Genomic DNA, 15,649 nt, shown 5'->3' with positions numbered 1-15,649 from the left:
TAACTTTCCAATAAAACAAAATTAGATGAATACTATTTTTTAATAGACCTTTAAATCCGACATCTATCATTTTGAAAAGATTCTTTTTCGGTTCCTTCTTCTTCTTTTTTCTTGTACTTTTCACTTGATGCAATTATTTTTTATGACTAAAAGAAATTATTTAAATATATTAATATCAATAAAAGTACATGAATATACAATAATAATTATCCGCACTTCAGCATAAAGACAATTCTTATAACTTTTTTTTACTGTACATGTGTGTGTGTGTTTATATATGTATTTTATTTCATTAAAATAGTTGATATACCAATGTTAAATGTTGGATATAATATGATTAATATTATATAAAGTATACAATAGCACAATAATTAATATTATACCTATGTTATATGTTGTGTATGGTATACTTAATATTATATAATTTATACAATAGCACAATATATTTGATATTATATACCTTATTATAATAAAGTATACAATAGCACAATAATTAATATTATACCTATGTTATATGTTGTGTATGGTATACTTAATATTATATAATTTATACAATAGCACAATATATTTGATATTATATACCTTATATAATATTACGATATACTTGATATATTATTTTTGATGATACAAAAGTTACAAGAATAATTTTCATGTTGAAATGCGAATAATAGTTACAAATTAATTTGAATATTCATGCACTTTCTTAATATAGTAACATTCAAATAATTCCAACAATTTCTTTTAGTCACAAAAATATAATTGCATTAAAGTGAACAGTAAAAGAATAAAAATCAAAAGGAGGGGAAAAAAATAAATTTAAAACGAGCTAACAACCCTATGCATCTTGACCTTTTTTTTTTTCTCGGGAAAGCCATTTTTTCAAGTAGGGTTTATACTAGATATTCATTTGCATATATTCCCTATATGTCTACCATTTTTAGTTTGAAAAGAACTTATTCATAATAAAGGTCATTTCTAAATTAGAAAATATATATTAATAAAAACTTGGCTTTTCTTTCCTACACAGTGTGACCCCAAGACAGCACAGGGGGAAAGAGAGAGAGACAGAGATACTTTGGGAAGGAGTAATTACATTTAATATGTTGCCATTTACTATTTCAAGATTTTAGGAATAGTCATAATTGAGATAGGATTGATACCTTTTAAGGCATACCATATAAGTTACTTTGATGGTATAATATATAATATTGGGTAAACTTACAAGAATATCTACCTTAAGATTGGATGTAACCAGCCGTAGCTACCATTCCAATATTACAGCTCGTAGCTAATATTATAGCAAAATACGTATTAAATCGAGTGTATTTGGAAGTCTTCAAATACACTGATATGTGGTATAGAACGTGTATGTAAAAAACAAATCCCTGGATATTAGGCATTAATCATGCGTTAAATATGGAAGGTGAAATTAAATATTTTACAATCTGTTCCAGCAAAATAGATTCCCATTGGTCACACGTTTCTCCTTCTCTCTCTCCTTATTCTTCATAGTAACGTAAATTCAAATTTCAAAAACATTCAAAACAGAGGAATCATAAAAATATAGGTTTTGATCATACACCAGGTAATTCGGAGAAAATCATTTACAAAATCAAATTCACTAAACAAGCAGTTGAAGTTTCGCTTTTGTTGAGGGCATTCCATTTGTTGCGTCGTAAATCTCTTTTGGGTGAGTGAATGTTTTGTTGTATTTGATTTTCGATTTTATGTTTTATTATCTCCATTGTTATTTGGTTCGTATATAATAACAATAGAGATAATAAAACATGCAGTGATTTGTTCATATCTATGTATAGTACATGTAGTTCATTAATGTGATCAAAATACATAGACAGTCAATTTCGTGTATGTTTTTTGTGAATCGGTGATGTTCTGTATATTTGTTTGTATATTTTGTGAGTGTGTAATTCTTCAGATTTTCGTGTATGTCTGTGTATAGTCCTTATGTATGTGTAAGTGTATTTGAAGCACTAAGGAACTGCGTGTCGAAAAATACACATACATTCAAATCTTTGTGTCGTACTTTGTATTTATTTTGTACCTGTTGATTTTCGCCATTGTTAGTTGTTTCCTATAATCATTCCGTATTTTATTTGATAATGTATTTCAGGATTTTACCAAGCACATTGAATTCGGTTGTTGGAAAATGTCCTCTATATCTTCGTTGATTAGACACTATGGTACTTGGAACGATGAGAACCGTTCTGTAAATTTCAAAATCGATGTTGTTGTTTTCAAAGAGTATTCGACGTATATGGATTTGTTACATTCAATTGCAACTCAGTTGAAATTAGACACGACCAGAACAGAAATATACATCAAATACATGGTGGAGGGTAGTGATATACCGATGGAAATACACAATGATATGGGGGTCAGAGTTTACGTGGATTTGAAGAAAGAGAATAAGCAGTTAGCAATGTATCCATTGTGCATAACTACTAATGATAAGAGCTTTGACAACTGTGTATCTGATGAAAGTTGTATTCAAGGAGAGGTTTTGCAACTTGGATACACAAGTCAGTTCAATTCTATGGAAACAGTCGGGTGTGTAGACTTGGCGTCTTCAAGTTATGGCAAGGCTATTGCTGTATTTGAAAAAGACACCAATCCAATTATCGAAGACAAGAACCAAAAAGAGGTTATTTTTTATCAAGTTTACAAGGACAAAAATACATTAAAGGCTGTGATGGCAAATTATGCAATTTCAATAGGTTCAATTTCCGGACTGAGAGGTCTAATGCAATAAGGTATGATCAAACGTTTTATGGTGTGTATAATGTTATGTTTTATATTGTATTAGTAAATTTATTCTAATAGTTTGTATAACCAGAAATTGTGCTATGTATTAAACTGTTTTATCATATTATATGCCTTTTATTGACTGATGTATTTTTTACTTAGTGTATTTATGTTGATCTGTGTATTTGTAGCTATACACTTGTGTGTGTGTCCGAAGAACGTGATTGGAAATTCAGGGCATAAAGTGTTGGGAAATCCAAAATGTTCATAGTTAGGGAGTTCCGTGACAAGCATCCATGTTCGCTAAAGGATAAAGTGTATTTGCAATGGCATGCCACAAGTTGGTTAATAGGAGGGATTGTTAAACCAAAAGTAGCCAACCATAAGAGGAAATACACACCTAATGACATAGCGGATGATGTATTGAAGGACCTTGGCATGAATGTGTCTTACATGGTCGCTTGGCGTGCTAAAGAGAGGGTTATGAAGGACTTAATGGGTGAACCATACGAATCATACAATAAATTACCCGGATATCTATATATCATGGATAAAACATACCATGGGTCGTATATACGAATGCGCAAATCCCACGACAACGAGTTCTTGTATGTTTTTATAGCATTATATGAATTTATCAAGGGCTTTGAATGTTGTAGACCCATTGTGGTAGTGGACGGGAGCCACCTTAAAACAGCATACAACGACATATTCGTTTCAGCAAGCACACTAGACGGTGCAGGTAAGCCAAAAACACATATATATTTGATATGCAATAAATATGGTTATGCTCAAATGAATATATACATACTGAATTCTTTGTTTAAATGCAACTGTATGTGCAGGCAATATACTTCCCTTAGTATATGGTGTGATAGATTCTGAGAATGACAGGTCTTGGGCGTGGTTCTTTGAGTGGTTCAAAGAAGCCTATGGAGTTAGAGAGAATATCTTCTCCAATATCTTCCTTCACGATTCTTCATCTCCAAATCATTGTTGCGAAAATTGGAAAAAGTTGTGTTTGGGTAAGTTTTTTACATTCTATTAGTGTATTTTGTTCATAATTACATCATATTTTAAGATTTTGAAGCGTATTCAACTTCCAATTGTTAGGTTTTTGAAGAATAATTTACAAAACATCCATTAATGGCAGACGAAACAACATCTAATAGGGTTACTCGAGGTATACCATTTATGGTTCAAAATATAGATTTTCCTTCTTTTGATTTGGGGATTTCTCAACAACAACATGATGTTGTTGCAGCCTTTGCCGATAAAATGGCTGCTGAAAGGTGTTCCAAGAATATTCATGATCCTCAAAGAGTTCAAAATCTCCCAATTTCAAAATCTTCAAAGAAACTAGATTCGGCTACAGTCACGAAGAGGAGAAAAACTACTGATGTTGTTCCGGTCAGCAAGGGGAAACAAGTCATAGAGGCTGAAGCGGAAGAAGAGAAATTACCTGCGAAGAAACATGTATTTCTTTGAATATATGTGGTTTTTATGTAAATAAATATATGTGTAGCTAAAATGTATTTCAATCTCTACTATTACTGATGTTCAATTTCTGGGAGTTTGATCTTTTAACGAATCATGTGTTTGAACACATGTATAAATGCGTTCTTGAACAAGCGAGGAACTGATAATCATGTATTTGGACATATGTGTTATATGCATTTTGAACACTTTTTTGTATGTTCTGTTACACCTAACTGTTTATTTTGAACAAATGATTAACTGATTATCATGTATTTGAACATATGAATTATATGTATTTGCACACACTTGTATGTTTATGTTACACCTAACTGTGTATTTGAACAAATGAAGAACTGATTATCATGTATTTGAATATATGAGGTATAAGTGTTTTTGCACACATTTGTATGTTTTTATGTAACAGGTAACTGTGTATTTGAACAAATTATGAAATGAGCATCATAAAATTGAAAGTCTGAGTTATTAGTATTTTATTTATTTATCCATTACTGAATCATGTATTTGAACACATACACGCACAACTGATGAAATAAGAAGCAACTGATGGACTGAGAATCAAATAAATGTGTATTTGAACAACTGACAAGCTGAGAAACAAATACATTTATATTCAAATACACATATGAGTTATATGTATTTGAACAATATTAAAAAAAAAAAAAAAGGCAACTGATGAACTGAGAAGCAAACATACAGTGTATTGAACAACTGTCAAATCGAGGCTAAAATACACAGATATTCAATTACACATACATTGCATACATGTTGTTGTTTTTGTTCTACATTACACATTTGATTCTGATTTTTGTCTATATATAACTTTCTTTCAGGCCTCTAAATTCCTTGTTAAATTTCCTCCAACTCATCCTGTAAGGTATGCTTCGTACATGAACCACAATATCAAAAAGGACTTGGAGGACAAACTTACAGAAAGACAGCAACAAATATTTTCCGAAACTATATTTGCAAAATACCACCAGATGCAACAATGTGAAGTCCAAGGGCAGCTGTTCCGGTGTTTAATGGTCAGAGAGCTGAAGAAAAGCACAGCCGATGCTTTTGTTATTGACATTAATGGGACTGAATTGACATTTACTCTCTTTGAATTTGCATTAATGTCTGGGTTAAAGTGTTATGGTGAAGAAATCGTTTTTAACGAGGGTAAAAACAGACTGTTGGAAAAATATTTTTGTGGTTCCAACAAAAGTGTGAAAAAGATGGCTTTAAATGAGTGCTTCAATGACAAGAATTGGGGTGTAGATGATGATGCAGATCATGACGCTTTAAATATTGCGGTGCTGTATTTCATTCATAACTACATACTTTCCAGTGAGAAGAGGAACGTCGTAATTCCAAGACTTCATTTTGACTTGGTAGACAGTGAAAGGTACAAAGACTACACATCTGGCAAGGAAGCATTTGTTGATTTGATTAAAAGCATTCACAATAAGATGGACAAGCCGAAACAGTATTACTGTCTTTGGGGCTTTCCATTTGCTATGCAAGCATGGGTATACGAGCGCTGCTCCAATGTGGACCCAGATTTAGCCGTAAGAAATGGAGACCGAATTCCCAGGATCTTAAATTGGAAGACAATAGACCCAACGCCACCATTTAAATACCTAATGACTGGATGTTCAAGGATGACGTCTCTCAGGTAGTTCTCTATCCTAACAGAAGTGGTTTTATACATTTGCAAACATGTATTTTGAATGGTATTATCATAGATGCTCTTTTTTCTCATAAATACATATATTTGAACCATGTATTAATCATGTATTTGTATATATATGTTTTAAATATACTTGTAAATATGTATGAATTTGAGCATGTTATAGAACTGATTTCAACGTCACATTCATGAAACTACTCGTTTCAATAATTTTTTAACTAAAGCATGTATTGTACACAAATATATGTAACAGTCAACTCACATATGTTCCTTTTTTGCAGGACGTGTTACATATAATAATATTGTGTCAGCCATGTCCGAGGTTGAGACTCTTGAACTGCGTCCATATCTCAGCAGCAGAACTGCATCAACCCCCCACATACATGAGGTTGTAGATGATTATGATGATTTTAGTTCCACGCCACCCCATTTGGCTGCTGCAAAACAACCTCAAAATAAGGATGCATCAAAATCTCCACCGCACAAGAAGCTGAGACAGATGCGAACTGTACCACCAACGGTGGACAATACAACAACTTCAATCCCAAGTTATGTTATTCATTCTAGGGGTGGACGATCGACCAGACGTCCTGTTTTGGCATCAAATAAGTATGTTGCAACAAAGGAAAAGGAAAAGTCATGTCCAAGCGCCCCCCTTCCCATCCCGCCCATGTTCCTGATGACGCTCCAAATACCACCAAATCAGATAACATCAAAACTTTGAGGCAGGAACTTAATGCGTTTAAGAACAATGTAAGTATTATGATGTTACTTATGTTATTTTAGTTAGGTATTAATAAGCAATGCATTTTAACGAATTTTTTGTATGAAAATTTAGGTTTATGCTGAATTAAAGGATCTTCGCAATGCCATGGATCGACAAGGTTTTTGACCTTATCAAAGGGCATCAAAATTTTGAAAAAAAAAATTCAACACTTCGACAATTGTTTTTTCAGTATATCCACACAATTCAGGAATATATTTATCAAATACACCTTTTTGTTCTTAGGGTGCTGACAGCGAGGCTCCGGTTCATCTTCCCGATGCTGACATACATCAGCCAGCGGACGACTACATGGACCATGGGGATGGCATTCAAATGGAGATGGATATAAGCCATGTAGATTCAGCAGTTGTAAGTATCATGTATTCACAGATAAATTGATTACTTTTAACATTATGTGTAATTGAATATCTGTGTATTTTAGCCTCAATTTGTCAGTTGTTCAATACACTGTTTGTTTGCTTCTCAGTTCATCAGTTGCCTTTTTTTTTTTAATATTGTTCAAATACATATAACTCATATGTGTATTTGAATATAAATGTATTTGTTTCTCAGCTTGTCAGTTGTTCAAATACACATTTATTTGATTCTCAGTCCATCAGTTGCTTCTTATTTCATCAGTTGTGCCTGTATGTGTTCAAATACATGATTCAGTAATGGATAAATAAATAAAATACTAATAACTCAGACTTTCAATTTTATGATGCTCATTTCATAATTTGTTCAAATACACAGTTACCTGTTACATAAAAACATACAAATGTGTGCAAAAACACTTATACCTCATATATTCAAATACATGATAATCAGTTCTTCATTTTTTCAAATACACAATTAGGTGTAACATATAATTCATATGTTCAAATACATGATAATCAGTTAATCATTTATTCAAAATAAACAGTTAGGTGTAACAGAACATACAAAAAAGTGTTCAAATACATGATAATCAGTTATTCATTTTTTCAAATACACAGTTAGGTGTACCATAAACATACAAGTGTGTGCAAATACATATAATTCATATGTTCAAATACATGATAATCAGTTAATCATTTGTTCAAAATAAACAGTTAGGTGTAACAGAACATACAAAAAAGTGTTCAAAATGCATATAACACATATGTCCAAATACATTACTATCAGTTCCTCGCTTGTTCAAGAACACATTTATACATGTGTTCAAACACATGATTCGTTAAAAGATCAAACTCCCAGAAATTGAACATCAGTAATAGCAGAGATTGAAATACATTTTAGCTACACATATATTTATTTACATAAAAACCACATATATTCAAAGAAATACATGTTTCTTCGCAGGTAATTGCGCTTCTTCCGCTTCAGCCTCTACAACTTGTTTCCCCTTGCTGACCGGAACAACATCAGTAGTTTTGCTCCTCTTAGTGACTGTAGCCGAATATATTTTTTTTGAAGATTTTGCAATTGGGGGATTTTGAACTCTTTGAGGATCATGAATATTCTTGGAACACCTTTCAGCAGCCATTTATCGGCAAAGGTTGCAACAACATCATGTTGTTGTTGAGAAATCCCCAAATCAAAAGAAGGAAAATCTATATTTTGAACCGTAAATGGTATACCTCGAGTAACCCTATTAGATGTTGTTCCGTCTGCCATTAATGGATGTTTTGTAAATTATTCTTCAAAAACCTAACAATTGGAAGTTGAATACGCTTCAAAATCTTAAAATATGAAGTAATTATGAACAAAATACACTAATAGAATGTAAAAAACTTACCCAAACACAACTTTCCCCAATTTTCGCAACAATGATTTGAAGATGAAGAATCGTGAAGGAAGGTACTGGAGAAGAAAAAGGAAAGGATTGGAAGTTGAATACGCTTCAAAATCTTTGAAAATATGAAGTTATTATGAACAAAAATACACTAATAGAATGTTAAAACCTATCCAAATACAACTTCCCCAATTTTCGGAACAATGCTTTGAAGATGATGAAACGTGAAGGAAGGTAGTGGAGAAAAAAAAGGAAAGGATTAAAGTTGCTGGAGAGAGAATCTGACAAATTTAATTAATTAACCGTTAAACGTGGGATATGGGGAGTGTTTTACGTGTGTATTTGGACTAGTAACTAGAAGTTACTAGTATATCTATGTGTGGTAAATTTAAAAAGTATTTTAGTTACTAGTTATAATTAAATTAAAGGGTAGTTATTATTAATAAATATGTTTTAAGAGAAGCTACAACCAGTAAAAAAATTCCTTCATCAATAATGTAGAAGCCCAAGTGAAACTCACCCCAAATTAGATCAAATGGACATGTATCTACTTTCTTCTTTAAGCTTTTAGTTCATTTTCTACTTTCTTCTTTAAGCTTTTAGTTCATTTTCTACTTTCTTCTTTAAGCTTTTAGTTCATTTTCTACTTTCTTCTTTAAACTTTTAGTTCATTTGGCCTATGGCCAAAACCATAAAACTCATACTATTTAGCTTTTAAAAGGAAAATGACAGCTTTCTCCTTAATTAATTTAGCAAGTAAAATTTTACATTGGTGAGCTAATGAATTGTAAATGCATGTAGCATCTAGTTTTAGGCTAAAAAGGAGATCCACATGAGCTCAAATATTAAGGATTATACCGGTTTCACTTCTTGACATTGTCTTTTATTTACCAACTATTTTGGGATCATGGAAATATTTTTAATTGACATTAATTAACACGCACGACTAATTAATTATGTTACGTATATCATTTTCAGTACTGGCTACTAACTCAAGCATTAAATAAACGAGAGTATTTCTTTGAAGGAACCAAATACTACTCTCTCTCTCTCTCTTTCTTTTTTTTCTTTTTCTTTTTTAATTCAATTTCAAAATACTCATTTTTTTTTCAATTTCAAAAACCAAACATTGTTCCAGCTTCTACTAAATTTTATAATCTTGTAGTAGTTTTTGCTTGCAAGTTGAAAGAAAGTGTGATTCGCGGAGCCAGAGGGCGCAAGGGGTTCATTCAGACCTCCTTTAGAAAATTACACTATATATATAGATGGTCAAAATTATTATTTATGTGTATAAAATAGATGTTATAAATTTCTTTGTTTCCTCGTGTATTTACTTAATTACTTTTTTTTAACTGCCAAAAACACAAGATCCGATTTTCACTCTTCTTCACTATTGCCATAGACTCGGTACACAATACTCTCTCTCAGCTCCAAGCAAAATGTTTCTGCTACCTGCAGAAACGGATCTAATATCATATAGCGTTGAGTGTGGCTGCACTAACTACTTCTAATCCGAATTAATATTATTAATACACATAACAAAAAATTCTTATAATAAATTAACGTATATATACACATATAATAATTTTCTCAAATACCCTTTGCCCAAATCCTAGATTATAATGATTTACAACCTTTCTTCTAATTATGTCGTGTGTTTATCTTCATTTCCTGCGAGAGGACACTTCATTTTTGTGTAAATTTGCAGCAGAGAGGATCAACCCAGTATAAGAAAAAAGAAAATATTGTCTGGAAAACAACTTATTGCATTTTCCATTTGGATACATGGCATTTGTGAAACTTGGCTCCAAATCCGAGGCCTTCCGTCGTGAAGGCCAAGCTTGGTAAGCCCCTTTTCAGCCTTTCTTTTTTCACCCGATGTTAGGTATCTGCTTTGAGGCCCTGATTAATTCGGATTCGTGCTGCATAAAGCCCGTTAAAGGAAAAAGTGCTCCCTATTACTCCATTCTTGGAGCTTGAACACGAGGCCTGTGATCAAGGGTGGAGGGATCGTATTTATCTCATCATAATCCTTGGTGGTTTGGTTTTCTTATCTATAGCGTTTTTGTTAATGTTAATGGGCTTAAATTTTGCACCTTCTTCCACAACAATTGAATTATCATTGCTTATCTTATATTATGGACTCTATCTACTTTTTTTGTGCTCGAGTTTCCAATGTGTATTTTTGGAGTGGCTACTGTAAAATTAACGATAATTGTTACAGTGATATAAGAACAATATTGGCCAGTATAGTAGCTATGTTGTATCAGTCCCTGTGAAACACACCACATTTGCGTCAAATTTGAAGGGAAAATTAAGCCTAATTAAGCATATGCTAATAATCTCTCTGTTCACGAACAGGAGTTTAGTTAGAATTTGACTCTTCTGGTCTTATTATTTTTGCGGTAGATTAGGTAAGAAACGTATTAATGACAGGAAACAAATTTTCATATGTGGACCATTTGGTTTCTTGAATTTGTAGAGGTAAAACAATCCAAACTATAAATATCGATTCATTTTTGCGTCTGAAGTAGCAAAATTAGAAATGTTTTCTTGAATCATGAACCTTATGCATGAACTCTCTTCAGGCATTGCACATCAGGCCTTCCTAGTGATGTTACAATTGAAATGGGAGAAATGTCCTTTTATCTACACAAGGTACACCTCTTTTTTCTTATCAATCATTCTTTATTCAAATGTAGTGTTCGTGCATTATCTTGTTTGCATATTATCTTGCAGTTTCCACTGATATCAAGAAGTGGACTACTAGCAAAGCTAATTAAAGAATCATGCAACGACGACACATCAGTTTGCGTCCTGCAGCTCAGTGACATACCGGGTGGTGCTAAAGCATTTGAGCTAGTAGCCAAATTCTGTTACGGTGTCAAAATAGAACTAACTCCTTTAAATATAGTGAGTCTTCGGTGTGCATCGGAGTATCTGCAAATGACAGATGAATATGGTGATGGAAATCTGATTGCACAAACAGAAGCCTTTCTTAACGATGTTTTCGGCAATTGGACAGATACCATAAAAGCTCTGGAAACATGTGAAGAAGTTTTACCACATGCTGAAGAGCTTCATATTGTGTCTAGATGCATAAACTCCTTAGCAATGAAAGCTTGTACTGATACAAAGTTATTTAACTGGCCTGTGTCCGAAAACGGTCACGAGGCTACCACAGGCGCGGATGTGTGGAATGGTATATGCACCGGATCGAATACACAGCCCGTGACCGATGATTGGTGGTATGAAGATGTGTCGTTCCTTAGCTTACCTTTGTACAAACGGTTGATTCAGGCGGTTGAAGCCGGAGGAATGAGGCCGGAAAATGTAGCGGGTGCCCTTGTGTTTTATGCCAAGAAATATATTCCCTTGATGAATAGACAAGCAAGTTTCAAGGATGCTACTAGCCACAATAAATCAGGATCAACAATTTCCACTCCATCGGAGGCAGACCAAAAGGCACTTTTAGAGGAGATAATGGAGTTACTACCAAATCAGAAAGGAGTAACAGAAACCAGGTTATTAAACTGTCAGAGAGATCACACTTTTAATTACTTAATCAAATTGTATGTCTTAACACTTTTTCCTTTTTGGGTGGCGGTGAGATTTAAAATTCGGGGTGTGTTTTGTATAGAGTAAATGTTTTCCAATTTTTCCATATTTGGTTGGTCAAAATGTTTTGGAAAATATTTTTCTCTAGGAAAACAAGTTCTTCAAGAATTAGGAAAATGAGGAATATGAAAAACAAGTTCCACAAGTGGCATTCTAAGTTCATTGTCTCTTTCCTACCCAGGCCCCCAACCCTTACCCCCCCAGCTACCCCTTGATCATCCCCCCCCCCCCGGGTTCCACCCCACCCCACCCTATAGTATTTAAATGTTCTTGGGAGAATCTATTTTTGCTTACTTACTAGTTATAGTTACCAAACACCAGAAAGTAAGTAAAATCACTTATTTTCCAAAAATAAAACATTGTCTAGGAAAACATTTTCCTTCATACCAAACATATCCCTAGGACCTTTGGCCTGCACTGGTACCATCTTGAGTTGTGTGAAATATCTTGTTTAGAAGCTTAAGTTGTTATAGAGAGCACACTTTTAATTACTTAATTATATTATGTCTCGTTACAGGTTTCTTCTTAGGCTGCTCCGTTCCGCTATGATGTTACAGGCGAGTCCATCCTGCAGGGAAAACTTGGAGAGAAGAGTGGGATTGCAGTTAGATCAATCTGCACTAGATGACTTGCTAATACCAAATATGGGATATTCAGTAGAGACTTTATATGACATAGACTGTTTTCAGAGAATTCTGGACCATTTTATATCAATAGACCAGGCTTCTTCTGCACCTTCTCCATGTATTATGGAAGAAAACCAATCGATGGAAGGTTCACATTCCTTGACTTCATTAACAAGGGTGGCGAATCTGGTGGATTCATATCTTTCTGAGGTGGCGCCCGATGTTAATTTCAAGTTCCCGAAATTTCAGTCTCTTGCTGCCACAATCCCAGATTTTGCAAGGCCACTTTCTGATGGTATCTATCGTGCAATCGATATATATTTGAAGGTATATTTTCCATTAACTGATACGTGATCCTTCTTACTTTCACTGCGTCTTGCTATCGGGGTTGAAAATGATTCTTTTGAAATCAGAATTTCATGTTAGCAGCAAAGAAATAAAATGAAGATGACCATCTTAATTAGTCTCTAAACATGTGATAGAAACTCATCGAAGTTACTATGAAAAATTGAAAATCTCTGTGAGTCAAAATACTGACTAAACAGCTAGAATCAGAGGCGGATTCAGAATTTTAATTTAAGGAGTTCAACTTTTAAGATTTTCAGCGTTGAATTCATTGAGATTTTAGTATGTTTTTACATATATATCTATACTACATGTCAAAAGTTATGTATGAACCAGTAGCCAAAAGGCTACTTTCGCCCCTGGCTAGTACACAGTTATGGTAAAGTAGGAACTTGAATTGGCAACATTCATTTCTGTACCTCTTTTTCCCAAGTCAACTTTTCTTTCTTTTACACTATAGTGTAGTTTAATCTATGATAGTAGTTTAGTTACCATTTTTACCAGATTACCCACTAATGTTTATTGTTGAGATTTACATGTATTATTTGCAATGTTCTGATATTATGTAAATATTTTTGTACTGTCGGTGTGTTGAACTTTATCTCTTCTTTACTTATGTACACTTTCTTACACATTTCAATTTTAGGCACATCCTTGGCTCACAGACTCAGAAAGAGAGCAAATCTGCAGACTGATGAATTGCCAAAAGCTCTCGTTAGAAGCTTGCACACACGCTGCTCAAAACGAAAGGCTACCTCTTAGGGTCATAGTTCAAGTCTTGTTCTTTGAACAACTTCGGCTACGTACATCAATATCAGGATGGTTCTTCGTCTCTGATAATCTTGACAACTCCCAAACTTCTCTCCGTGGAGGCAACCGTGAAACAAACACTGGAAATGGCAGAGGATCAAGTATCAATGACATGAGGGAGCGTGTTGCAGAGCTAGAAAAAGAGTGCAACAACATGAAACAGGAGTTTAAGAAGGTGGTAAAAACGAAGAAAAAGTGGAACGTGTTTTGTGGAAGAAAATCTGAGTGTGACTTGAATTCAGTAAAGCCCTTGAAGCTACAACCTCCACATGTTAATGAGCACAAAAATCACAAGAATGGAGACTCTAGTTGAAGCTGTACGTAGTTTACTTTGTTTTCTATGTATGCTATGGTTTGCACTCGTTCTAGTGCTTTACAATTTGTTAACGTAGTGAGTAGATAATAGGCATGTTTAAGCAAAGAACAGTGGTAGACAGTGAAATTTTGAGGTACTTAAAGGGGTGGATTTCTTTGACTTTTAGGAAAAACTTAGAAAAACAGAACTCAAGGTGCAAGTACAATAAAAAAAGCAGTTCAGTAATTCTCGGAAAGTTTTCATCTACATGGGTATTGGTCCGACATTTGACAAAGACAAGATTGAGTGTTTTTGTTATAGGATGTGTGAATTCTATATATTTGTTTGCTCTTTCTGGCTATGTGCTATAAATTGGAATGCAGCATACAATTGCTTCTCTATGAGACAGAGTATATGGTTTCCAGAAAAGCAGTAAAACAGGTTATATAGTTGCAGGGTGGTGAATGAACTATTAGAGTACAAAGCACGTGGAGATTAGATATCACTTCCACTTTAGACGCTATGTCATTGGGTTTTGTTGTCGTGTAGAGAATATCTACATTCTACACGTACCCAGCAATGCTTTTATGAACAAGTCAGATTCTAGTAAGTTTAGACATTGCCTGTACTTATTGGTTCGTGTAGGACACATTTAGTAGCGTCCTTGTGAGGACATTTTGGCAAGAGAGTTCGATAAGATGATTTCTTCTTGATGAAAGGAGAAAATTCGCGCCAAGCGACAGATTGTATATAGGCCATCGCGCATACTCCAAGTCAATGCTCATTAATTTGGACGTAAGCTTTTGAATGGAGCAAAGAGCATAAACCATTGTCAACTCTCAATGCCTTCTGAATTCTGATTTTTCACAATCAAAAAGGTTTTGAGCTAGCTGAGAGTCACTCTTTCAACAATTTCCAGGCTCTAGTGAGAGGCATGGCAGATACAAGCAATTTGTTAGCCAATGTATGTACACACACACACACATTACTTGCAATTTGAGCTAGCAAGCATGAAAAACTCTCTCCTCTATCACAGTTATTTCCGCTGTTTGACTAAAATTTAGTTCGAGGCCTCACCCTGAGGTGACATTCAGACCTCGCAGTGGTTTGATTCACTTACTAGTTATGAACACACGCAGGAATTATAGAGCAGGAACTGTGAAGGAATTGGTATACATGAATTTTACTTTAAAAGGGCATTTTTGTCTTTAAATAGTTTAATCTCTACATTTGCTAATACACATTCTTATTCCACATTTTATCCCGCATAATCTAATATTAGTTTTATTTAATACCACAAACCCTATATTGGTTATATAGTGATTATTTTTTTCTTATACGGCCAACCAAACATTGTACTATGTCATGTGGGATTTTATATTGGGATTGATTGTTCCATTATGATAATCAAACTCCTTAGTCCAACAAATCAAGTTTGGAGGACTCTAAGTTTGTGCAGTAAGAATGGTTCACACCAAGA

At 33.9% G+C, this 15,649-nt stretch overlaps 1 protein-coding gene across 2 annotated transcripts; it reads left to right on the top strand.

Moving 5' to 3' along the window:
- Positions 1–9,320: 9,320 nt before the first annotated feature.
- On the top strand, positions 9,321–14,261 carry LOC132606889 (BTB/POZ domain-containing protein At5g03250-like). 2 transcript variants are annotated; one of them, XM_060320557.1, is made up of 5 exons: positions 9,321–10,319; positions 11,064–11,133; positions 11,215–11,999; positions 12,611–13,046; positions 13,711–14,261. In XM_060320557.1, the coding sequence occupies exons 1-5, from the start codon at positions 10,261–10,263 to the stop codon at positions 14,185–14,187; spliced, it is 1,827 nt and encodes a 608-aa protein (XP_060176540.1). In that variant the 5' UTR covers positions 9,321–10,260; the 3' UTR covers positions 14,188–14,261. The 2 variants fall into 2 exon arrangements, with proteins under 2 accessions (XP_060176540.1, XP_060176539.1); XM_060320556.1 differs by having other exon boundaries at positions 11,064–11,999.
- Positions 14,262–15,649: the final 1,388 nt, after the last annotated feature.

This window comes from Lycium barbarum, chromosome 8, assembly GCF_019175385.1.
Source record: "Lycium barbarum isolate Lr01 chromosome 8, ASM1917538v2, whole genome shotgun sequence".
Lineage (NCBI taxonomy): Eukaryota > Viridiplantae > Streptophyta > Magnoliopsida > Solanales > Solanaceae > Lycium > Lycium barbarum.
Note: the sequence above shows the minus strand (reverse complement) of the source record. Positions and strands in the feature narration are given on the sequence as shown.